The sequence below is a fragment of the Emydura macquarii genome, unplaced genomic scaffold, assembly GCF_026122565.2.
Source record: "Emydura macquarii macquarii isolate MOO-44397 ecotype Brisbane River unplaced genomic scaffold, CSIRO-AGI_Emac_v2 contig_1045, whole genome shotgun sequence".
NCBI classification, from domain to species: Eukaryota; Metazoa; Chordata; order Testudines; family Chelidae; genus Emydura; species Emydura macquarii.
The window spans coordinates 8,190,293-8,217,500 of NW_027131182.1; the positions used below are offsets into that span (position 1 = coordinate 8,190,293).

The window sequence follows — 27,208 nt, forward strand, 5'->3', positions numbered from 1 at the left end:
AGAAATTTCCCATAAATATTTCACTTCACTTCTAGAATATTTATTTTAAAGGGTTGCAGCAATATCTTTACTATTTCTAGCAAAATACTTTTACCCTGTTATGCTAAGGAAGCCATATTTTTTAAAATTTAATTAAAGGCTCTATTTGGGTCTATTTGTAAAACATTAGGAGGGATGCAACACACTTTGACAGAACTCTGTTGCACAGGAAATGACCTACAGGGCATACGAGAACCTGCAATTGGTAGATTTATGAGGCCACTGGGGAGGAGAAAACATCCTTCCATTTGCACACACAGCCGTCTGCACAAGGAAGGATAGCAGTGCCATCGTCCACCTCTGCACAGGTCTGCTGCAGTGGCAGAAGCCTTACCAGTGGCAAAGAAGTGATAAGATCCCCTATGCAAGTAGCATGGGGAAATTCAGAAGATGCTTCCTGCTGTCCAGATTAGCCAGGAAGAAGCTGGGTTCCAACTCCCACATTACGCAAGCAGTAGGAAATTATATGCTACCTACCCAGCCTCTGAGACGGTCTGAGCGGATGAAGGGCTCCTGGTGGGAAACAGAGATCTGGAGAAGGTTGGACAGGGTTTTTGGGGTACCATGTTCATGTAGCAGAGGTTCAGGTAACAGAAATTTCACGTAGTTCCCAGTATGATATTTCTCATCGGTGTGAGAAGAAGTCACTATTTCCCTCTTCCGCATCTGTCCCCCATGCATTGAGAGCATATGTATGGAGAGACAAACGCTTATCTTTTGCACCTCTCAGAAGCCAGGTGTGGGGAGCAGAAGGGGATAAGGAAACTAGGGCAAGCTGAGGCAGCCAGCATGAGAAGGGGAGGAGCTGGGAGATCAAGGTGAACCTGGGAAGTTGAAGATAGCCTAAGGGGAAAAATGAACCAGGAAAAGGCTGGAGAGGAAGTGAACCTCATGCACAGCCCCTGCTTCTACATCATCCTTCCTTCAATCTGTCTGCCTGTTCGTAGCCTCCACCTGTTCTGTCCCTTTTCAGCTTCTACTCTCTATTCTGCTCTTCAAACTATTCCCCACCCTTCATCAACAATCACCTAAATCTCTCCCTTCTTTCCTAAGGGGATTTACTGAGTCAACTTCCGGATCCATTGAGTGAGTCTCCATTTCTGCTCAATTGATCCTGAAGAATCGAACCTGTGGTGCTGAATGCACTGCCACAAGTGAAGCCATACCCTAATAATGTTCATTTGTACTGAAGTTGGTGAGTTAGACGAAAGTAAGGTCATTTCTGTTCACATTCCACACTCTGTCAGACTTACCATTTATGAATTTTTTTCGCTGCCACAAAGTCTTGCAACAGGCTGTTGCCTGACAAATATGTTCTCCTGGACTCAATTTAGTGATAATTCATTGTGCCACTTTTTAAGTAACAGGGGAGTAAACAAGTAAAATAGGGTAATTTGGCATTTTATTTGGTATTCCAAGTATATAAACTTTTACCGGAACCAGATTCACTCTTCAGAGGTGGGTGAGTCTCCAAATGGCTTCAATGAACATTTCATAAACATCAAAGAGAGAAGACATTCAAGGCCAGAATTTAGCCATCCTTTTTCCTGAAGTGTTAGCAGTAACAACTAGTCACCTTTGGATTGTTTTATTTTTAATTACAAATTGTTAAAAACTGAATATTGGCTAATGTGCATCTGCTAAAAGATAGCCCCAAATTTTCAAAGCACTGTGACTTCCGTTAATGTCTGTAGGAGTCATGCTGCTACAATCCATATGCTACTTTGGAAATTTAGGGGATAATTCTGAAATACCAGGCTGTTTTTACATTAGTGCTTTAATGCTCTTTCTTCATTCATGATTTTTTTATTAACTTTTGCTTATCACATCTCAGTGGCTCCAGACTATTTCACAAATCACCACTGACATAATGTAATAGTCAGTCACATCAAGTATCAGCTGATTAATGGATCCATACTATTGTACACAGCACAGTTAGTATGAGTCTAATGATAATATTTTGCACATCTACAGCACCTTCTATCAAAGGAGCTCAATGTTTTATAAATATTATTGAATTAAGAAAATTCCCCATCCTCATCTGACAGATGGGAAGCTGAGGCACAAAGTGATTAAATGATTCATCCATGGTCACACAGCAAATTGGTGGCAGTTATAAACAGAACCCAGATATCCTGATTCACAGGCCCTTTCTTTAACCACTAGAACATGCTTCTGTTTTCTCTGCAGTCATTTCAGTGTAATCACAGTGAAGTGATGCCCCCTTTAAGAGGTGTTGATAAAACAAAACATTTATAAAATTTGCTTTTATGTCACAATCATTTCATATAATTCTTTTATACCTACAGCTATTTAAACTGAGATTATAAAGAAAGGGCTGATTTAAAATAAGCTGTCTGAGTTAAGAACCAGGCATATTGTTCTACTTTGTGTAAAATGTCAGCCCTCCAACAAATAATAAGCAAATCGTAACCATTACTGTTAGACGAACAAAATGGTTACAAACTAAAAAAAAAAAAAAACAACAGAAAAATATTGTATATCCTCTCTACATACCAACACACTAAAAAAAAACCATTTGGGAGAAATGGTAAGCAGGACAGCAGTAAGACAATGGGTGAATTCCTGATCCCATTGAAGGCAATAGGAATTTCAATGGAGCTGGGATTTCACCTAATATTTCAAAGTTAGTTGTAATCATAATTGTTTCGTAGATTTTTCATCTTTAATGGAATTAAATGATTTCCATAAGGGGTCTGCTGTTCCTGCTCCCACTGAAGTCAATGGAAGTTTTGCTTTTGTCTTCAATGGCAGACTTAGGCCCTAGTCTTTGAAGTTAAAATTCACCTTGAGGTAAATAGGGTGTGGTAGAGTTTACATCTCACTAATGTCATTTAAGTGAAGGAAGGGAGAGACCAGGCCTATGTTGCTGCTGCTGTTCACTGGAGAAAGTTTTCTTTAAGACAAAATTAACAAGGTAGCAAGTCCAATGTTAATCTCGGTTTCCCTAATTGGTCCATGAACTCACCAATACAGAGCACTAGATATGGATTATATCAAGAGGTAGCAATTTACCATTCAAAAGTTAATACGCTCCTTTCAGGTTTAGCAAGAAAGGGCATGTGACTATACCAGTAACTCAGGAGTCCGTGATAAACCCAAGCATTACCATGTGCTGTATTGCCTGTACTATTACTTCCCAAACTATCACTGGCATTCAGTTTTTATCCTAGGCTCTGTCCAGATGTGATGGGACAGTAAGAGAAGCCTTCCCAATAGAGACAAAAACACATCCTAGAAAGCTTCCAATAGGTTTCCAGCTTGCTCCCTGTCCTCAACTATCGATATTTAATGATTCCTGATAGTTCTATTATCAGGAAGCCTACATCTAATGGTCTATCCTCAGGATTAACCAATAGTCCTTCTTGTACCTGCCAGAATTCCAACAGTTTCACATGGTAGATATTTTTCTCCTTCCTGTTTGAGCACTGATGATTTACTTTACCTGCTCTCCTTATCATCTTGCATGATGACCTCTATCCATGGTTTGGAATCCCCTGGTTGGCCTGATTCTTGTAATGTTATTTTCCCATATTTGTTGAGCTCAGGTCAAATTCTTAAAAGTGAGAAACCTGTGAAAAGCCTAAGGAACGGTGGGTACTGCAAAAGGCTGGTATGGTAACAACCTAGCTGAATCCTTTTTGCATTCAATCTCTACACATTTTCAGAGCATTGTCTTAAGGTTGCAGTTAAACTAATTAACAAGGATGGAACTGATGTTCATGCTATCTTGATTCCAACTAAGCCCAGTTGGTCCCATGATTCAGGACTTCAGTTAGTAACCCATTCAGGAAAATACTTGAATCAGTGATCTTGCAATGACAAGGGCCACCACAGAGACAGGTCTGAAGGCCTCCAGGTACCTAGTGAAATAATCAATCTACCCTTTCCAGCAGTCTGATAATATCTATTTATATCAGCTCAAATGGTATATGACAGAGGAATTAAGGGAGCTCAGTAGTTTCTTTTTTGCGTCACATGTTGAGAACTCTGGCCATGATGAATGGAAATGGGTTGTCTCTTTATAAATACCTGGACAACAGAATTCAGCTAATACACACTCTAAGCCTTTGCCCTTCCCCAGAAAAACCACAGACAGAAAGGGTTAGAACTCTCCAGAGGGCCTGTGTCGCTGCCAGCTAGGAGGGAAATTAACCATCAGTGGCAGGTCTATTCTGTCTGTGAGTCATCGTCTACACAATGCAATAAATTCTTTATAAAGAAAATAGAGAAATTCTGCTTCCTGTTTCTCCCAGGTAACCATCCTGTTTACAACAGACAACAAGCAGCTCCTCTTTAAGGATTTCATCTGCTTGCTGGCTGGTCACTCAGTCAAAAGAAATTGCTAAGAAATTAGGTGCTAAAAGCACTCTTTGACACTTCTTGAAAATAAGGATGGTCATGTGGTTAAGACATGGATCTAGGACTCAGGAGATCTTAGGTCAGTTGGTGGCTCTGTAATAGCCTTCCTGTGTAACCTTGGACAAATTGCTTATTCCCTCCGTGCCTCAGCTCCTCATCTATCAAATAGAGTTAATAATACATCCTTCCCCTCCTTCCCCCTTTGTCTGTTTAGATCGTAAGCTCTTCAGGACAGGAACTGTTTCTCACTGTGTTTTTGTACTGTATCTAGCATAATGGAGCATCAATCTCAGCTGGGCCCTCTAGGCAGTATCATAGTGTAAGTAATACTATTTGCACCTGCTTGTGGCGAAGTGTCTCCTGGTGTTCCCAAAGGAGCCCTTAGTTTCTAAGGTTGGCTCTTTTGCCCCCAGATTCAAAAATATACAGATCTATGCTCATCAGTCATCCTTAAATCACTTCAGCACAACTCTTCATGCAGGGCATAAAGGCTTCCTGAAAGACTAAAACATAATACACTTTTTTTGGTATTGTGTCTTTCTGGATCCCTAAAATATTCCTAAGTTACTAACGTATTGAGCGATAAAGCTCAATAATAACAGGGTGAAAGAGAAATTTAAAAAATATAATCAAAAGAGAAAAGGAATATTTTCAGATGAGAGTTGAAATGACAAGGAGAGTCAGTGAGGAGGAAAGACACAGCAAGGTAATTATAGGTAGCTAGGACTGTGAAGAAGAAGGCTCTTGCACCAAGGGTGATAGGTCTATATGGACAGAGAAAGAGTTTGATTGGATCAGTATTGCAGGCATGCAGGCTGGAAGTAGAAACTGACCAGGTCTAACCACGAAGGCATTTTAAAACAAGAACTGGATCCTAAAATTAATATAGAGCTAGTGTAGTTGTTTTAATTGAGATAATGATGGAGTTACAAGTTTTACCCTAAATTTCTCTACATTTATTTATCTGCTTATTGTGAAAACTTCAGTATTTCTGTAATTTATTTCAAATGCATTGAAGCTCAGATTTTAAAGTCTATGGTAGTATCCATAATTAAAAATGTATTTGGATGCAAGTATATAAATACGCTTACATTCTTGGCTGGGTTTGTAAACATGTATCAGGAGGATTCCCCTATCCTTTCAGTCTGCTCTGTGTAGTATTTAAAATTTTATAGGTTTGCTTTAAACAAGGGAAAAAGTATTCCCTAATTATCCCTTTCCAATCCAATCCAATCCACTATTTTGTACATAAAACATCCAAAAACTCAACCAATCTGAATGATGATTTCACAAGTGAAAAGGCCTCTTACTCAGCAGAGGAAATCTTGATGTCTGTAAGGAATCATGCCAATTCCTGTCAGTAAGAAAAGAAGCAGGGGCAAGCAAGACTATTGTCTCACTGGCCAGGAAAAGGGACCCCGACTGAAAATAGCCCGTTCAATCACCATCTGCATGTTGTCAGCCTCCTTCTCCCCAAAATTCTAATGACCTCTGCCTTGGCCCTCAGAAACCAGATACCCCGGAAGAGGTCTTCTACAGGAATTGAAAGCTTTACACTAGAGACACAGCACTGAGAGGCTTGTTGCCCATACTCTCTACTCTGAACATTTGCACTCACATTCCAAAGATATTTCCGTTGCACTGGAATGGCTGCAAATTTCTTTCCTGTGGAATTCTTTCCAAATAAACTGGGATGAACTGCACTTTATAACATGTGCAGTACTCAGTCCCTGACTCAGCCACAGTTGGTCTCATCTCAACAAAACTTTAGCTGAAGAATTGAATGGATCTGCTGGCATATGAGAGAGTATATTGGAAAGTCAAAACTTGAAATAGCTAACAGACATAGGAAAAGGAGCAGAATGTCAGCTTTACAAGATATAGTAAAGATACATGTGTGCACTTTGAAGGCAAAATTCTATTTAATCACTTCGACTGTTTACCTTTTTCTATGCTAAATTAAACATAGTTTTTTTATAAAATTAAAATAGATTGTTTTCCTGTATTATTAAAGAATTATTAAAGAACATAGACATATGAAGGGAATGAAGGCAGCAAGTATTCCCCTTTCCATTAAGGAAATAATATGCTTTTCTTTTTTTTCTGTGTGTGACAGAATTAAAAAGTATAAAGCTTTGAATTTTAAAAAGGGTTATTAATTTCTTTCAAATAGTTTTCCAAGGTAAAAAACTAGCACACTTATATAAAGGAAAGGAAGCTAAGCACTGTTCAGAAAACAAAATGAATTTAAACATATGATTAATACTGCTACTGAAATTAAAAAGAAAGCATCTTTTTAAAAAATCAATTGTCTTGAAACAAAGCTTAGACTTTTGGCTATTGATAGTATTTTTAGACTCAGACTCTCTCTGGAGAGTTAAAAGTATGCAAATGCAGAGTGCACAGAGGCACAAACACACACATACTATACCTTTGTATTACATTGGCATTTTATTATTTAATTAAACTACTCTTATTTTTCTAGCTCACACATGCTTCCCTTGAGACGGCTTTGCTGTTAGCCTGCTGGCCTTGACTTCCAGCCAAAAACAATTCAGAAACAAAAAGGGACAACAAATCATATTTTCACAGACATTTTTATCCCTCAGTACAACCCTGTTTTCACACAACATCATACAGACTCTGTGAAAACTATAATTTACTGCAATAGCCATCCAAAACCAGAGTTTGACACATGCTCTGCGGTGTGCTTTCACTTTTATAATGTCTTAAATTGTGCCATTAGGAAGGAGGAACTGTTATGCTGAAACAGTACAGCATTGTTTCAAAGGACAGTAATCAATAGTTTATAACGGCCTAAGAGATACTAGCAGGCTGACTTAAATACGAACAGAAACCAGTTCCTCCACTAAAACAGCTCAGACAGAAATTGTATTACATACATTTTCAGAAAAAGATTACTTTTGAGAAATACCTGTTTGCAAACAGTTTTGTGTATCATGAAGACAAGCTCTCAAAAGATAATCAACTTTACAAAGCACAGCTAATTTATCAGGATATGTATCACTACCTTTCCACTGCATAGATTATCACTTACCTGGTGGCAACCCTGTAAATTTGAGTCTCTTCCGTATGATGAATATGAACCCCTTTCTGTTTTACCTGTCGATAAAAAATAAATAGTTGAGTGAATATGACAAAATGTATATATCTTCTCTATATATTTCATATAAAATTAACCTACATACCCATACTGGTGTTTACATAAGTAAAACAGGCACTTCTGACCACATACTGTACGTAGGCAACAGAAAGGGATTAACACTTTATTCTGGGTATGATAATGTGGAAATAAGGTTCCTATTCTTAGCCATGCTTCCTAACACTGTAATTTAAAAGGTCTCTACCATTTTTCTAAAGAAACAAATAGACTTCTCACCCCCTCCACACATGGCTCCCCTTTTTTGTGTCCCCCTCTCTCACTCACAAGCTGCACAACTGTTTGTTTGTTTGTTTTGTATTTACACCAGAGGCAGGCTACCTATATTGTGACCCCAGCACAGTAATTCCCATTGATTACACTGACACTCACTGGTGAGGGCGGAGCTAATCAATCATAGACTCTCCAGATGGTGAACTTAAAGAAACTGTTCAGGATTCTGCTTTTTACTCTCTTTCCCAAGAGTAAATTCCCTCATGATCAACGTGATGATGGAATTTACACCTGGGAAAGAGAAATTTGGTTGGAAATTTGCCATTCTCCACCAAAGTTCGGACGGCACCAGCAGTGCTGGGACTTGAACAGAGGCCCAGTGACTGCCAAGATTCTATGCCAAGCCTAAGTACCTAATTTTTTTTCAGTAGGCCTTTAAAACACAGATCCAATAGCCAAGCTATCACAGTGGCTACAGGTATGCCATACTTAAAAGTAAAATAAAGATCTTTTAGAAATTGAAAGACTGGCCAGGAACAATGATCAATAAGGGAAGAGACAGTGCTGCAGAGCACTAAGTCATAGCTGGGTAGCACTACACCATGTGTGAATGAAACAAAGAACAATCAGGACGGTTGGTACAAAATATATGGACATAAAAAGCCCCCGAGTTGGTGAGGATAACAACAGAGGGGATGGTAGGATGATTATCAGACAAAATATCCAAGAACAAATCAAAGATTAGTAAGGGCACCGTTGATAAGACTGAAGTTCTTATTAGACATACAAAATGCCACACACAATACTCATTACTAAGGGCCATATGTTACACATGCAACTCCTGTGAATGTCAATGACACCTGGGAACCCAGATCTAAGGTTCAAATAGCTTCCCAATCAAACTTATCGTAAACTATAACAACTGGCTATACACATTACATTACCAATCCAAAGTGAATCCTTTAATTAAATAGCACTACCAAAGACACATTCTTGCAAAACATTGTCCTGACAAAAATGTTACTTTATTTGGGAATATCATGCTGTAGTAATAACAAACATATCCACTGAGCAAGCAAAGCTTGTAGTTTTGTCGGCATTTTTGTGTTGAAACAAAAGAGAAAAGAGGACTAAGATGAAATTGTGTTTCTTGAAGACAATGGTATAAATGGCAGTCGAAAATATTACTAAATCCCATTTTCAGTCAATTGAGTAAGACATCATTTAGTTGTGGGGTTTTTTGGTCTGATTTTTATAGGGATAATACCTATGTTGTGACAGATTATTATACAGAAAAATTATGCAGTACATTTTAATGGTTCTTAAGACTATCCTATACATACTTTAACCCACTTTGTCATTTTTTTTTTAAATATAAAGCTAATATATCTCTTGATCTCCCTTTAGAAATATTATGTATCTATTTATTTATATCTAAGAGAGGTTTGGGGGAAAGTAATCATAGCACATTCTTTCTTAGTCCCTGGAGTGAAAACCAAAAACTTAAAAACTTTCTATAGAAAAATTTAAGCTTGTTTTTTAAATAAACTCATTACGTAACAAAATTAACCAACAATATATGCAGAATTTGTTTGTATATATTTAGTAACTTCCAAAAGGGCTTCTGTGTGGTAATAAAAAAAGGGATGGAACATCTATTTTCTTTTCTCCACAGATTCAGTGACAGGAGACCTCAATAGAAAAAAATCAGTATTGAAATGACAATGAAATTCTAATCTTGAATCCTGGGTCCAGTACTGAGATCTAAAAACAAAACATCTTGCTGGTACGTGTTTGGAGTTATGTATATTACTTCACATCACCCCAATAGGGCTACTTGTTTTCAAGCCAGAAAGTCAACAGAAACAAAAAATGCTATTGAAAAGAGAAAGAGAGTGTAAACTAAGTACAAGCCACAACACAAGAAACTCTGAAAGCAATTCTCATTTGTTGCATGGGTATCAGTCGTTTTCTTTACTATCATATCAGATACAGGCTGCCTCATCTTAATTTCAGTTGTTAAAAAATATTTATCCAGATACAAAAATAAACCCACTGCAAATTACAAGTTGTCAGGGTTAAAAATCTACTTCTATTTGTGTGGGGGAGGATAAGAGAACAGCACAGACATGAATCATTCTCAGTAATTTGAGTGTTTCCATGACATCAATGGGCACTCGTCCAGGACTCTGTCGAAGTCTGTGAGGTACCAAAGCGGCACCGCAGCCAGCAGGAGATTGACTTTTTTTTTTTTTTTTAGGATTATGCTCCTTGTAAAGATTTCATCTGTAGCATCTACTTTTACCACCAAACCGATAGCTTTGGAGATCATGAGTGAAAACATTTCATTCTGGTAGTGTAAGCCCTTCACTTTATTACATCTATTTTTTTGTTGTTCCCAAATACAGCTAGAAATCTGCCTTCTTTATTAAGAACAAAATCACAATTTTTGAAAAAGTCAAAAAATCATTTAAAATATATATATACACACACATACATTCGCTATCAATTGTAATTATGAAATTAACATTTTTTTGTAATGACACTTCATTTTGTAGGATAAATATCTTTTGTATAAACTGTCCATTTAAAATTAGCTACAGTCTTGATGTTGATTTTCTGCTTAAAATTCACTGGCACATTTGTTTCAGATAATAAAATTTGCAAGAGTGCTGATAATATGCTAGAGTAGACTCTTAAAGTAACTATTTGTGCTCAAAAATACAAAAGCTTCTCCTGATTTTTTCCATTGACTGTACGCTATATTTTTAGTCACTCTCCCACAACACTCTGCGGTTTTGTGTTTTTTAAGTAAGGTTTGTAAAAGCTAAAGATTATTTTTAAAAAAATGTTGTAAAAAAAGAGAGAGAGTCTACAGTGATGTAGAAACCCGACGCATTCACTGCGGAATTTTCGAGACAACCCTCTAGTACTAGAATGCGGCAGCCGCTGCGGATATTTTTTGGCACAAAGACAATGGTGGCAGTGCCAAGCCTCATGGCTAAAACTACTCAAAAGAGGCATAAGGGTAGCATTAATCGCTCAAGTCTTTTTTACTGCATGGAGTACTGATGTCCATATTTTAAAAACTAAAAGTACCCGTTAGTAATATTTGCTGTAAGCAAGGCGGGGGAGGCGGGGAGGAGAAAAAAAGCTTGAAATACAGACCAAGAAAAAATCTTGTCAGACATCTGATTAATTTTTCTACCTAGAGGACCAAATGTTAAAATGTGCCAACTGTTCCTAGCACTGAGCACATGTAACAAAAGATATATCCTTATGTGGCTTTATGTTCTGACAATTGAATCAAAGCTTCATAAACGTGGTTGACCTACAGTAGAGTGTTAAATAACTTTGATGTACGCCATGTCCTTAAAATAATGTACAGAAATCATCTTTATTATTAACAGAAGTCATTTAAAAAAAAATCTTTTCAGTTAATTGACACAATGTCTGCCAATCAAACTAACTATAAACAAAGAACGAATAACATGCAGCTCCTCTTTTCTGACAAACACACTGAATATGCAGTTTTATGCTCTGTAAACACTCCCAGAAACAAAAATATTGCTTATCTAAACTGAACTAAGTGATTGCTGAAGCTACATTTGCTAGCATTTTAGTTTTGCTGTGAAAAAAGAGAGCAGTATAGGATTGACAATCAATCAATAAAGAAGCCACTTGCCTCTCCATGGTGCACTTTGAAAAATTAATCAAATTAAGTAGAAAATTTAAGCAACTTCCAAAGCATAAATGCAAGTCATCTAATTCTCCACTATATTTTCCTTTGCCCTGAAAGATAGGGCACCTTGTCTTTAGTATGCAGAATAAGGAGACATGAGGCAACTCTTTCCATCTGCTAAGGAAAAAGGAAGTGCAGCTATTGTTATAGATGATTTGAGTTCAATATTTATGTTGATATGAGCTCAAGCAGCAAAATTGAGATCCAGATTTCCAACATACTGAGATTTCATGTTTAGATTTTGGTTTTGCTTCAGTCCATGACAAAAGGAGGAAGCCAGTTAAAAAGTGTGATGCAAGTTGAGCTGGAATTTGAAGAGCTCAGAATTTGGGGCTGTTCAGGTCTGGGGTTTTCATTCAGACCCACTTCTTATTTTCTCACCACATATTGTCTCACATTTTTTGGAATCTGATTGTTGTCTCCTCTTCCTGTGTTCTGCATTCACCAGCCACGGTAGAAAGGGTGTCTCAAGTGCATATAAAGGATGGGCTGATTGGTCCATTCAAGGAGAATGACAAATTAAGAAGAGGGAAAAATCACCTTTGGGCTGAGATCAAGCATGATAAATGTCAAACCTAAAGGATATTTTGGAGAAAGTTATGAGCAACTCAAGAGGGGTTTGCAATGGAAAACTCTTTTCTGACCTTAGAAAGTTTCATATTTGGTCATTATACATCATATCATTACATCATTATACATCATACAGCACACACTGTGCTAAGCTATTAATATACAAATAATAAGGTTTAATTTACATCATTATGAGGATCATGTGACTTTTGGTGTGTTTTCCACATGCTTCAATAATTCCCTGATGTCTATTGGAGTTTCGGTGCACAGGAAAACCAGGAATTGGGCCTTATAGAGTTAGGCATCAAGAATTATTTAACTCACCTCTAACATGCAGCCGCCTCTGGGCTGGAATACAGAATCTATTGGACAACACAATCAACACCGCACAATAGTTTACAACAGCAGCGTTTCAATCTGTCACGATTTTCATTTTGATTTTGTTTTATTAGAGATTGAAAACTTGAATAATTTTAATTTACAACCAGACTAAATTTAAAATTACAAGGTCTCGACATCTTTTCCCTTTAAAAAACAACAACAGAACATCCCCCACCTCTCACGTAAATAGTTTCAGCAGGGATCCACCAGAAATGTTCATTTTTAGTGGTTTTGAAAACTCTACTCTCAACAAAACTAAGAGCTTACTTTTTTTTTTTTTTAAAGAAAATTTTGCACACTTAAAAATGCAGATTTGAAACTTTTGTTATACACTGGGGGGGAAAGGAGAGGATTCAACCAGCCACATTTTACATTTGAACAGTTGCCATCCCTTTTGTGCAACATCTACTTTTCATAACGTTTTGGCTTTTTTATCAAGCTGCTCATTATATTTTGGAATGGTGGAAAGGTTGTAGTGCAGTGCAGGAGTCAGAACAGGTGTGTGCGCACATCCCATGTGTATACTGGAGACTAGTTCTGTGGAGGGATAGAGGGCAGGGTAGGTGAAGCTGCTGCCAAACTGATTCAATAGCCATTGTCTACCATGGAGTAAGTGTAAAAGGACCCAGGAGGCTACTGGGGTTGTGCAACATCTGTAGATCTGTGAGTGAGCCTCCCAGCCCGAATAGACAGACTGCTGCTAGCACACTCAAAACAGCAGTGTAGATGATGCGGCTTGGTTCCACAGCTTGGGCTACCCACCCAAGCTCAAACCCAGGCAATTCAGTTGGGCTTGAGAGCCTGAGTCACCGCTTGAGCCAGAACATCTACATGGCCAATTTTAGCATGCTCGCCTGAGCCTAGCTAGCTAACTGCATATTTCTACCCAGACGAGGAGGCTTACTCCCTGCTGCAGTGTAGACATACCCATAGTGTTCTGAAGCCTCGGGTAAAGATATCATTCTTCTTCCTTCTGCCTCCACACAGATGCCCAGCCCCGTTACTCAAGCTGGGCACAGGATCTGGGGCTATATATGAGTTCCAGAGGGGTAGCCGTGTTAGTCTGTTTTTAGCAAAACAGCGAGAGTCCTGTGGCACCTTAAAGACTAACCAATTTATTTGGGCATAAGCTTTCGTGGGCAGAAACCCACTTTGTCGGATGCTATATATGTTTTTCTCATACTTTTAGGTATAGGATGCATAGTGCACAAAATGCCATTTATTTCAGTGGGGTTTTGCATAGTACCATTTATACTACAATGAATCATATCCTGTGGTAATGGCAGTATCATGTTAATGAGCTGTTTTATGCTTTGTATTACATGTGAAGTACTGACAATAAGAAAAATCCTGAAGATTTTAAGCTAAATTTGTGCAATACAAAACCACAATACATGACACTGCATCAGATCTAAAGAAGGGCCCATGAACTAGATATAAAATCAAGGGAAGGTAGTAATCCCAATAATTTTAATTTTAATGGCATCACACCCAGTTAATAATCAGAGATGTGGCACAATAACAGTGGAAGAACATTTCGTTTTCTTTTGTTTTAAATGAAAGAGGTTTTCTGCACTTACGTTGATGTGCAGTAAACAGTAATGGTTCCTAAAGAGGCATTACGATGCCAGTGCAAGTGCTTTTACAGTGGGAGATTTTGTTTTTTAAACAGTACTATCAAAGTGTAAAGGAAATTAAATCCTAAAAACCTAAAATAATATTGAGGAACTGACTTGACTAATCTAAAGCAAGGGAATTCATAGTTAAAGTGGCATTTCATCACTAACTCTTCGTTCTTGAGCTTATGCTTAAATAGGTAATACTATTTCTTGTCCATACCAAGACCAGGCTATTTGCCTGTAATTTTTTTTATAGACAAGGGGCTACTCCACATGCAATACTAGGTTACACAGTGGTGCTCCCCACATGTTCAGTCCTAATGCACCCCCTATTGCCTATTGCATACATTGCAGGTATAGAGTTGAAAGTTGTGGGACAGAAAGTAGATATTTTAAAGTCAAAGGCATGAACTCTTTATGCTGTCAAAGCCAAATGACTGGGTAGCAAGAATGTGGGCCCTGCAGACGACTGCCGCTCTAGATCACACACCTAAGCATGTTTCACAAAAGTCTAATATTTGTTCTGTGTTTATGCAGTGTCTAGCACAATGGGGTCCTAGTCCAGGACTAGGGTTTGTAGGCACGACAACAGTACAAATAATACATAATAATATATATCAATAATTTTGTCATTCATATTGGTTCATAAAATACTGATCCAAAGTCAAAAAGTTAAAGCAAGCTTCTTACACACCCCATCTTTGTAATCTACCAGTCTACTATAGTATACAACAGTGATACATGGCTTTTTAAATGAAAAAGCTTTGAAAAATTGGCATTTAAAACTGTAGCAATAAGAAACTGATGACAATATACCGAGGGCCAGATTGTGCTACTTTTATACAAAAACGTACCTTGCTCTTTGAGCAGTTCTATTGACACTGATGGGACTACTTGAGGATTATGGTACTATTCAGTTTAATGGTGGTACAATCTTCTTCTGAGTTTGTAAGAATAAAAGCATTTACTCGTGCCATTCAGAGTTACTACTTGTCCTGATAACATACTGCCATATAACCACAATAAGTTAAGGATCTGATCTTGCGAGAGGTGAGTACCAGAGCTAAAATTACTCAGCACTTTGCAAGAGATGTTCAACACCTTGCAGGATAAGGCCCTTAAATCAGTGCACCCACAGGACAGCACTACCATTTCTTAACAGTCATAGTAACCATGCAAATAATGAGCAATGCTGCATTCTGTGGAAAAGAAATAAAAACATGTTTGGTATCCAGTTCACTAACTGGGAGCAGCATACAAATGCAATAAACTCACAATTCTCAAGAAGAAGGTGTTTAAACAAAAACAGTTTTTGCTATCCAATGGCTTTTAAAGAAATTACGTTTTATGGGTTAAAGAAATCTTATTACCTCAGTGTGCTGGACCCCTAAATTTGTTTACTTCATAACATTGTTTATTCTACAGAAACTAATCTCAGATTACCAAAGGTGTTTCACTAATGAACAATTTGTACAACTAAACTCAAATGTGTAGAGGTGAAAGGCAATTTTTCTTTTAAATACTGTTCTTTTCTAAATTTAAAATGCTTCTTAGCTCATATTCCCCTTCCTTTTTTCATAGATTTTAAGGCTGGAAGGGATGACCATCTAGTTTGAAAGCCTTAATAATACAGGCCATAGATAGAATTTCACTCCATTTTATTTTGGAGGGAGGCAGACAACTCTAGTAAAATGTATGCACCATACCCTACCAATCTCCAGCTTTGGCACTTGCAAATGTCAAAAGACAAACCCTAGAATAAAAATAAACAAAATAAGAACAAAAATATGAAAAACCATAGAATCTTATTTACCTCAGGAGTATGTATTAAGGTAAAAAAAGAGGGCCAAAATTTATATGAGTATGCAATAAAAAAGAAAAATATTTGTGATAATGCCTGAATTTGTAAGCAAAACGTAAGAGTAGAATGTAAATGTTGGATATTTTGTTATCCTAAACAAACCTCTTAGTTTTTTAATTGCAATATATTCCAGAGTAATTCTTTATCATTCATTAGGGAATTACGGCTCAGGAGATTTTTATCATGTATCTGGAAACCTGGGTTTTCACTCAAGCATGAAAACAGAATCACTTTAAAACAAGCCAGATACGTATCTAAGGCCATGAAAGGAGCAGAACTGAAAGAAGACAATAAACCTTGATACAGCCTGTGTGTACAGGCTTTAAATCTTTAGCCTGTAAACCCTCCCCTATCTAAACCTTTATTAAAAGGTTACTAAAACAAACCATGTTGGACATGGAAAGGGATCAAGAGATCAATTAGAAGTCTTATCTTTAGGATGATGGGTCAAATCCACATCTAATCATTATCAACAAAACTCATTCTGATTTGATGGTTGTATTTTGTCCTAAAAGTAAAACAAGTCTTGTAATCTCATTTTTTAGCTTTAACAGTATATTAATTCAGCAAGACCATCACACCAGTTTAGGAATATCTTCCATTCAAAGGGGCACAATGATAAGCATTCCAGACCTTTGCATCAGAATTTTTCCTGGTTAAAATACACGGCTTGTGCCTAAATAGAACACATCAGAGTCACTGGTGCTTTCAGTGTTTTGTCCTAATTTATAAACAAAAAAATAAAAATACAAAAAATTTTCATTTAAGAATTTATTTTCTTGAGAAAATCAGCAATGGTTATATATAATTTACGCATTTTACGCTACATATTTTAATGGGTAAATTATATATAGACATTGCTGATTTTCTTAAGAAAACAAATTAAGTTACAAATTAACTTCATAGTCATACATTTCACTATGCTCAAATATATTTCAGGTCTTTCTTGAATCTCCCATCAAACTGATCCGACAAAGAATTATCTAGTAAGCTTTTTATGGATTTCAAAATCAAATCTAAAATTGGTTTTATTTTCTTTTTGGTTCTATTTTCCCACCACTCATGTGATCTCTACACTTTTAACAGAAATATGTAATAATGTTGTAGTATATTGAGATTAAATATATAGTAATGCAAAAATTTGTATCAATTCAATATAAATATATTTATTTGTGATATAGCTTGGTAAAGAAAAATATAAAACGTTTTTTCTAATATTTATTATATTTTGATCTTTTACTATTCCCTTGGTGACAAAGCAACATACTGCATAACTGATTAACTAAAGGTGGAGGTGAGGGCGGGGAAATCAAACCACACAGGAATATGGTAAACAGCAGAAGTAACTCGATATATACATTGCAACATATTATGAATTGTGTATCCAGTACACTTAAATCTGCAATATCCAGCAGAGGGCATCCACACCCTAATAAGATGTTTACATTTGACACCTGACATTTCAGATCATCTTTAGTTATAACAGTTTGGGCTGAGAATACAAACAAGCTCATCACATCAGTACATACAAACTAATCAGCACAATGTCTGAGGGAACACAGGCAAAAAATGACTATCAGAGAAACCTAAGAATATTTTCTTTAGATTCACAAAGAAGTTCATTGCTATGGAAAGTATTTTCTTCCTTTTCCTAGACTACTAAATACTTAGAATTATTCACTACTAAATGCAAACCATGGCATCTTTACTCAAGCAAAACTCCCATTCATCAGTGGAAGTTTTGCCTGAGTAAGGGATTTTGAGTAGAGCCTAAAAAAATCAGGTTGGTTTTATATATATGTTATTCTCTATGGATTACATCCTTACCCCACTGAAGTCAATGTCAGAACTCCCACTTGTCTTCAATTAGGTCAAGATGTCACCCTATATTCTTAAATTATCTACAACACTAAACAGATACATTGCCCACAAAGATTAGATATTTCATTATTTTCAGACTTTAAGTTACAAAAGGTGCATTCTAATCAATGAAGAAATCTTTTTTCATGCTTATTTCAGAAACCAGCATATTAACTCAAGTTTGTGTTATGGACCATTTTAGGATTACTATAAATGTTTAAGAACCCACCAATCAAAATATTTTATTCACTATTGCAGAATGAAGCCTAATCTTTCAATGAAGGCAGAGTCCTTCATTTCAGATAGGTGTGGTAAACATAGAGGTGAAAAGATTTTAGTCTCCAGTTAGAAGATGCAAAATGTTTTAAGATAATTAACTGCTACTGGCCCATCCATAGAAATGGTTACTTCTAACATTTGCTCCCCCCAAAAAAAGGAATAATGTCTATTTGGGTTCCATATCAGATGATTTTTTTGGAAGTTTCAGTAGCCCTGGGAGATGAACTTAATTTACAAGGTCTACAAACCAAGCAGCTTAGGTTACATGTAGGTCACAATAAATAATACTCATCTCTTGGCCAATATGAGCCGCACTGTTACTGCATAAGTTGAAATGACAAGCTTTTATTATTCCTAAGCACTTGATTCTGAAACATTTGCACAATCTGTTAAGTCCAGACAAATTTAAATGGTTCTGACATGCAGCCTGCTAGGGTCAGTGACAGGGATAATGCCTCTTTACGTGGGTAAAATTTTGTGGCATATAGGTCACTCTCTTAAGGGGAATCAACTGTGTGTCTCTTCTTTGCATTTCCACCACAATCCTTCATCCTACAGCCTGAAGCTGAGAGTGAAATGCAAGAAAGAAGCCGAGCGCTCAAAGCAAAAATCTGCTTCCAGGACAATCCATTATATCTGACAAGTTAAATGTTCCATGGTAGACCATATGGCATCAGAGCAGGGCCGACGATAGAAGAGGGAAACTCAGCAAATGCATCACAATTAAGGAGTTTGACTATAGACTTTATTTTGACTTACTCTATTTTTTTTATTAAATGTTGTAGTCTTTCACTTTCAGCATACCCCTTATAAAGGCCTCACTATGGGCTCTGCATTTACGATGTTCATCAGAATTATTTTGCTTCATTCATATGGTCAAACCCATTTGAATAAGTCCTTTTTACACTTGATGGATTTTCTAAGTATAAAACCTTTCTATTACTAACAAACATAATAAAAATATTATTAGTAAGTTGTTAAAGACCAAGAAACGAGAGAGAAATTAAGAAAAGGAAACTTTCGGAAAAAATGTTCTGACAGTGTGTGTTATGAGATGGTGGAAACGTATCCTAAAGGAAAGAATGGAACCCTCTTCACTTAAAACTAGACTGGACACTACCAAAAAATAGTGTCTCCTGCAAATCATCCTATTGAAGTCACTGGGAGTTCTGTGATTATAAAAGTGCTGATACCATTAGGCCCATATTGTCAGGAACAATCTTGTACAGTCAGAGTGAGTGACTAAAAGACCAAATAGATCTTTTCCATCTTTAAAGTTTATGACTCCTTTCATTTTTCACTGTGCCAATAAATGGTAGAAATATTGCATCCCTCCAGTCTCCAAACACTTAACAAAATCTATACCAACATACACATGTTCATAACTAGTTTCATTTCTTAAATCAGAAACATTTAGCAGCTGTGGGTCCACAACTGACATATTCCTTTTTTATTCTGTGGTTTGTCCAATAACAGAATCAAATTACTGAGTTAACTGAAGACTTCAATTGCAATGAATTAGCCCTCTCTGTAAAAACTCATAATACACATGGTGGTTTCCTAGCTTACAACAGTTACCTTCTTTGTAACTATAAGCTACTCTTCTTATATCACCATTCTCTAAAGACAGACATTGTTCAGTTCTAGAAAGAGATGTCATTACAAGCAGAGTGACTATAGTGGATTTATATGGAGCTGGAAGACAGGAACATTGTTGTACCAAAGCTAGTATTTTGCCCATTTTACAAAAGTCAATGTTTACAGTGGCAAAGAATGAAATGGAAGAAAGTAAAAATTGTTTTGACTACATCAAACTGACAAAAATAATTTTAAAATAATATAAGAACTGTTAGTTTCCCTGAATTCTTAGAGAAAGTCTGATTTGGGAAAGAGAACTGAAAGAGGTTTCTACAGAACTATCAAATTAATCTGGTTCAATAACAAATATTTCTGTTCTCAATTGGCACCTTTGGTAACAACAGTGGGAGCATTTTGGGGCAATATACAAGGGTCAAGTGTTTATAAAACAGGTAGCTAAAGCTAAATCCGTATTTAAATGAATGGCCTAATATTCAAAAGTACTGCAAATCCATCAACTCTGACTGATTCAATGGAAGCTGCTGGATGCTCATAATTTTGAGGGTGCTTATGTAGGCACCTAGATAAGGAATTGGGATCTAACTTTAAACTTTTTTTTATATCCCATTTGAAAAAAAAATCAAATAAAAATAAAAATCTTGGCCATGTAAGGAATGAGACTTCCATAATGGACCAATCTGCCACCCATTGGAGTTGATGGAAAATCTCCCATTGATTTCAATGGTAGATGAACTAGACTCTTACTTTGATTAAACTTTCACTGAAGTCAATGGGAATGACACTATTGTAGCAGAGGGCAGAATTGAGCCTTATCAGTGATTTCTGGAGAGTGACTGTGGTCACTGCTGAAATATTCAACAGGTTTGTAAACATGTAATTTGTAATTATTTTTGGGGTCAAAGAAGAACTCAAAGAAGAACACTTACTCAAAATGAATGTTATTCAGCATTGCAAAGCATAAGAGACCCACTTTCCCCAAATCACTTCCATTAAACATCCTAGATTTAATATCATATTCAAAATATTTCCTCCTCACACCAACCCCAACACAGCATGCTCCTTCCTACTTTAGTTAAGATGCACTCAGGATGCAAACTTCAGATACAGATTTGGATTTTTGAACACTCCAAAGTACGAAATAGCTCATATTCATGGTTTTAAATCACCCTTATATACAAAGGCAGGGTCCATGAGCATATTCCGGAGGTGGGTTTGCAATGTCCAGGGGGATATATATGGCTCGGGAATTCTGGTTCAGGACCAATTTGAGTTAAGTCTAAATATTCTCCCTATGCAAGGAATAAATATATTTTCCCCAAATCACAGTGCTGTTCTTCAAATATCTAAAATGTGAATGTTTGCTATATATGAGCTCTACCTTTCTCCCATTGTATGGCTTTATGAAATCTTGCATAACAGACTCACTTTAAAAAATAACCAATATTAGCGTATGTAGGAAGTCTTCATTTAGGATTTTTGAGGCTATATGGTTTTAGGAGTAAAAGACCCTCCCCCCATCATCTTTCTCCTCTCTAAATTATATGCATATACATCTTTTGCTTCTGCATAAACCTTCTCAGAGTTCTTTTCTTAAAAACAATAAGTTCAAAATTTTCTATATCTATTTTTAATATCCTTTTGCCTGTAAAGACCTGTTGTCTTAGTTACCATGTACAAACTTCAGATTGACAAGCATTAGAACTAATAAAGGCTTCTAAAAACAATCTAAAACCGCTTTTTTGGGATAAATCAAGATGTCACAGTTGATACCTCATGACAAGCCAAACTATAAATGAATGCTGTGTATTGACAGTACTTCCAGCATGCCAGAGAAATAAACACTTTTTCACTTACCCCAGAGTAAATCATTAGTGATTCCATGGAAGTCAATGGAGCTAAACCAGTGTAAAACAAATGGGAAAGAAGAATAAGGCCCAGTGTCTAGTCCTGGTGGTTCTTTGGATATAGGAACCTAAATCTGCCATTGGCATAGTACTGAGTATTGCTAGTACTGGAACTCAGACCAGTGTGATTACAGCTCTGGGCTTCTACTCCATTCACATTTTGTTCTTTATATTTCAAAAATGATGCCTTTCTCAGCTGTTTGATCTGTTAAAGGGACACGATCAACTTCAAAAACACATTTCTCTGTAAAACAGCGGGGGAGAGGGTACAAATACCACTGAAGACTACCATAACTGTAAGACATTAGAGAAAAAAAATATTTCTGAAGAATTTTTAGCTGGCTATCATTTATTATTTGTATTATGGAAGTTACTTGAAATTGCAATCAATATTGGGGCCCCATTGTGTACAAACATAGATACAGACTGTCATTGCTAGAAAGGGCTTATAATGTAAATAGGCAAAGTGTGGGAGAAAGAAAGTATTATTATCCTCATTTTTACTGTGAGGCTCAGAGGCCCAAACCCTCCAAGGGACTGAGGATCTGCAGTGCCTAACTTTTAGATGCCTAGCCACCCAGTGGAATCCACAATCCCTGAGATAGGCTCCTATGCTCCCTATGTTATGCTTGGGGAGAGACAGGCACCTAAGAATGAGATCCACAAAAGATGCACACTAAGCAGGGAGTCACCTAAGCTAACCAATAGCCTATTTCAAAGAGAGAGTGTGTCATAAGCCCCGCCCCACACAGAGAGTTAGACGCTTAAGTCTGGGCTGGAAGGAGGCACCTATCTTTGCTTGGAATTCAAAGCCGGGAACACTCTCTTGGAGTCAGGTGCCTAAGGTGTTTCTTCCAAGAATGGCAGCAGCTCACCCCTAACTCCAAAAAAAACAGCTGGAGCACAGGAGAAAACTATGGGATACTCTGATGTGGGTCTCAATCTCTCCTGTTGAAGAAGTTCCACTGTGTTTAAATAAATATGTACTGGGCCAGAGACAGCATGAAAATGAGTGTTTAGGGCACTCACCTGACAGGTGGGAAACCCATGGTCACATCCCTTCTCCTCATCAGGCATCATCCTGGATGAGTTTCCTAACCCTTGGGCTAAAGGTTACAGGGTGGGCTCCTCCTTCCCCACCTGGGCATTATGAGTAGAGCTATGCGTGCCAGATTGGCCCTGCAGGTGAGTGACTAGTTTCACCTGGTTTGAGGATCCTTCTGGGACTCAGGTGTGAGATAGGCTCCTAGACTGAGGCATAACCAAAAGCAGAAATGTAGGAATCTATGGAACTTTAACTGTGCAAAGTTAGGTACCGAGGGGTTTTAGGCCTCCAGGGTTAAGCAACAGCTTAGCAGGGGTTTCGAGGCCTAAATTTTTTACTTATGCACCTAAGTCCTTTTGTGGATCTGGGTCAGAAAAATTAAGCGACTTGCTCAGTCACAAAGAAAGTGTGATGCATAGACAGGAACTGAACCCATTTCTCCTGAGTTTCAGTCTAGAACCTTACCCACAGGATCACAGTCTTGCAACTTAATTTATGGTATGCATTTAAAAGCACTTTGTGTATAACCCATTGTATTGTTTCCCTGACATAGTCAGTTACTTTCCACCTTCACAGAGTAATGGGGAAAGGAAAATTAGCAGAGGGATTCAGAGATAGTAGGTGTAGTATTTGAAAGTACTTTTACTTCTTTTTTTTTTTTTTTTTTTTTTTTATAATTGACTAGATTTCAAGTTGGGAGTTTCCCTTTAGAAGTACTCCTGACACAGATGAATTAGTGAGCATAGTTCAGATAGAGAAGACAAAGCATGCTAAATTAATGTAGTTTATCTCACAAATTGCATAGATTATTGCATAGACACAGAAGTCAATTATTTACTCCATGGCTATTATAACCTATATAACTTTAACTATATAGCTATCAATACCAATATATGTATATACACACAGAGAAATGGAGGGAGATGGAAAAAGAGAGATCGTTACACAAATTCACACCAGTATAACACCAGTAAAATGAGACAGGTCTTCGTGCTTTGTAGATTCTACTGTATCCAGATCAACATGTTTATTACTAATTAAAATGTCCATATGGTAGAACACCACCTGATCCAAGGAGCTTTTAAGTATAGCAATTGTCAACGCTGAACTCTTACATTGATAACAAATCTGAAATTTTGGTCTGGATTGAATTTTTCATGCATTGTTTCCTAAACCAAGAAATACTATTAAAACTTTAACAAAGTATTTATTTTCCTACATGACTTTTTGTTGTTTCCCCATTCCCCCATTTGAAAAAAATAGAAAAGAAAGTTGAGAAACTGTGGGAATCAATTTTGTACATTTAACAAAAGGTTTAATTTACATAGTCGCATCATATAAAGCAGCTAATAATATTCTTAGTGGTTGAAATTCACTGAGCTACATGAACGGTGTGGAAGGATCCTGACATAGTGTTACCATAGCATGGGGAAAGAAAGTTATGGTATACTGCTGCAAATGGACTCCAAATTCCTTGTGCAGAGCATACCCGAGGGCAATGCCAACTCCATACAGGCCAGAGAAAAGAGGGGTGGTTAGCAGACCGGCATTCACAATTAAGAGGAATGATCAACGATTCTGGATCAGGGCAAGGTTGCAGATGGGAGTTGGAGTAGTAGCCATAGAGAGAGGCTATGTAGCAGTCTACTGGGAAGTAGATTCCATGTCCCAAAGCTCCTCTGTTGTTTCACCTGCACAAAACATATCTACTTGGGCTTGTGCAGGACTTGTGAATTTGACCCATTGTACATAATGATCTTGCTGCTTGATGACAAGAAAAGTTCCCTTTGACATCAGTGGATATTATGGCTGCAGGATCACGTTAAATTTTGCTGCAATTTTTTTTTTTTTATGAATCAGAAATATCATTTAATCTTAATAAGTGCATTTTATTAAGCACCTTGTTGTTCATATTTTAGAAATCCATGGCATGATGAGGTGCTGAATTCCTGCAACTCTCATTGAAGTCAATGGGAGCTGTGGGTTTGTGGTAGCTCAAAAAAGTAAAGCCACCAGGTTCTAACTGCCAAATATTCATTTAGAAAAGTTCTCAAAAAAGGAACTGGGAGCTAGACATGGAGAAAAGCTACTATCATACTCTCTTCCCAAGCTGCAAGATGGAGAAGATGCAACAGTTTTAACACTGTCCTCATATCCCTTAAAATACAGTGCTGCAACACTTACTACCTAAGGCAACTCTGCCTGGTGAGAGCAGGGCTGACCCCTCATAGGCCTCTTACCTCCCAGCTTAGCAATGCTAGCAAATGTTTCTGCTTCCAGCCAATGGAATTGTCAACTGTTTTGCCTTTCAATCCCAGGGGAATTGTCATTGAAAAGATAAAACTCAGAAAATGCAACAGTTGGCACCAGGAATGGAACCTGGACTAGGCTTCCCAAGAGCCAGAGGAGCAACAAATTACTCCCAATGGCACTTGGCTTTTAAGGGAAAATAGAAAGGCCACATATTTTTAGAGTTTTACTTTCTAAATGGAGAAATGTAGTGATCTTTCATGGGAAATGTTAGTTTCCTGGAAAACGAAAGCAATGTTACACATGCAGGCCTTAAGGAACAGAATCAATCTAAAGCTGTAAATCAAATATGTGAATCAACTTCCTAAATAAGCAAAAACATGATTTTTCTCCAGATCTAGGTTCATAAGCACAAAATGTTTCAGTTAATCGTGCAATTGCTTTTCTGTAGAAGTCATTTAATAATAGATTAATTAGAAATCACCCTGAACCTAAACCCTTAATCAGAAATCCCAAGCTTTACGGGGTTCAAAAAGAGCTCCAAATTTTGCAGCTCAAATTAGTTAACTGAAAGAGGTGGAAATATTTCTTCATGCTGCTCACCTGTACAGAGGATTTTAAATTACTAGTGATTGGCTGCACATAGGGGCCCAGTCCTGCAAACGCTTTCTAGCAGGTGTAGTCACAATGAGTGGGCATTAAATGGTTTTTGATTGGTTGTTTGTTTTTTGATTCCCCCTCCCCCCATATTTATTTATTTATTCTAATTCATTAAGGTCAAGTTGTTAAAGAAGTGGTAACTAATTTTGGAATCCTGCACTTTTGGGCCAGGTTTTCAGCTGAATGGAGTTGAAGTTTATGAGTGTTGGGGGTGGTCACCCTTCTGAAATGTCAGGCCCAAGTGTTAAAGCTAGATCACTTCAAAATCAAGGAACAAAAAGCAGTGGCCCCAAGTGCTTGTCCAAAGTTCTAGGGATCTTACAAAATATCATGAACATTTACATTTGAAGACTTTTTCCTCATATCCTGCCAAAAAAATCTTTCCCTCAATCCGCTCAACATCCACGTGATTCCCATTCACCATAAAAAGGGAAAAAAATCTTCCCTTCAACCCGTCCCTCAAGAAGAGCCTAGAAATTCAAATAGGAATTATTTGATGGAAGTTGTATGGCCTGTTTATACAGGATGTCAGACTGAACTATCACAATGGTCCCTTCTGGCCCTCGAATCTATTAATCTCTGGATTAGACCTCCTGGTAATCCCATAAAAATATCCTGGCTCATACGATATAAAGTAATTTATATAAATTTGATAACATGCTTACTGTTTTTTGTAGCATTTAAGGACCAAACACGTCTCACCTTTTTCATGCTAGCAGTCCCACTGAAGTCCAGGCTACTTTTTGCATAAGACAAGCAGTTTTGCCCCTTTGTAATGTATTTGCTAATTCCTTTATAACAGAAAATTAACTAATTTTAGACTCATCTAACTCATCAGCAGTTCAAATTATTATTACTTGTATTATGTGAGCACACAGAGACTCCATTGAAGATTGGGGACCCATTGCACTAAATGCTGTACAAACAAAGTTAAAAAAAAAATTGTCCTTGTCTTTGAGAGCTTACAGCGAAAGAACCTACACAGATGGATCTTTATGCTTGCCTAGTATTTCATTTAAATCAAGGCAACTCTGCAGACTGTAAGTCTCTGTCCAAATAGAGTCTTTTGCAAGACAGGGACTATCTGAAAACCAAGGAACAATGAGTTGGTGGTCTCAGTCCAATTCTTAGTACAAGTGTGTCCACTCACAAAAGACAACCCACATTTGCACTAATTATCACTTTTGTTGCAGAGTCAGAGTCCAGAATAGGCATAGATATTGATCAGCCCTGTAACCCTAGAATAAGTCCCTTCACATCATAGGTAAAGCATGCTGGGAAAACATACATCATTTATTGCATACTCTCTTTGCCAGATCTTAGCAATAGAGAATTTTAGTCTCCACATTTGCCACTTTGGTATCTTCAAAAAAGGACTACATTAAAAAAAATTAGCAATAACTGAAAATAAAATAAAAGAGAAAAAATATCCAGACTTAAGTAATGTTTAAGCTTATAAAATTAAAACTGTATGTGTCTAAACAACTAAACCTCCTAATCAACACTTGTTTATAACTTCAGCTATCGCATTCCCATTTACACTTATTAAAAGTGGTCAGAGATTTCATCAGAAGTGGTTACAATAATAGTAGGAAAGTGCCTTAAACCACAGATTTTAATTG

General features: G+C 37.1%; 1 protein-coding gene across 4 annotated transcripts in view; it reads right to left on the minus strand.

Moving 5' to 3' along the window:
* TCF4 (transcription factor 4) overlaps positions 1-27,208 on the minus strand; it is a 321,020-nt gene that overhangs the window by 152,135 nt on the left and 141,677 nt on the right. For all 4 annotated transcript variants that reach the window (XM_067545435.1, XM_067545433.1, XM_067545434.1 and 1 more), the window contains one exon: positions 7,481-7,545. In XM_067545435.1, coding sequence (XP_067401536.1) covers positions 7,481-7,545 — 65 coding nt within the window. The remainder of the gene's footprint in view (positions 1-7,480; positions 7,546-27,208) is intronic.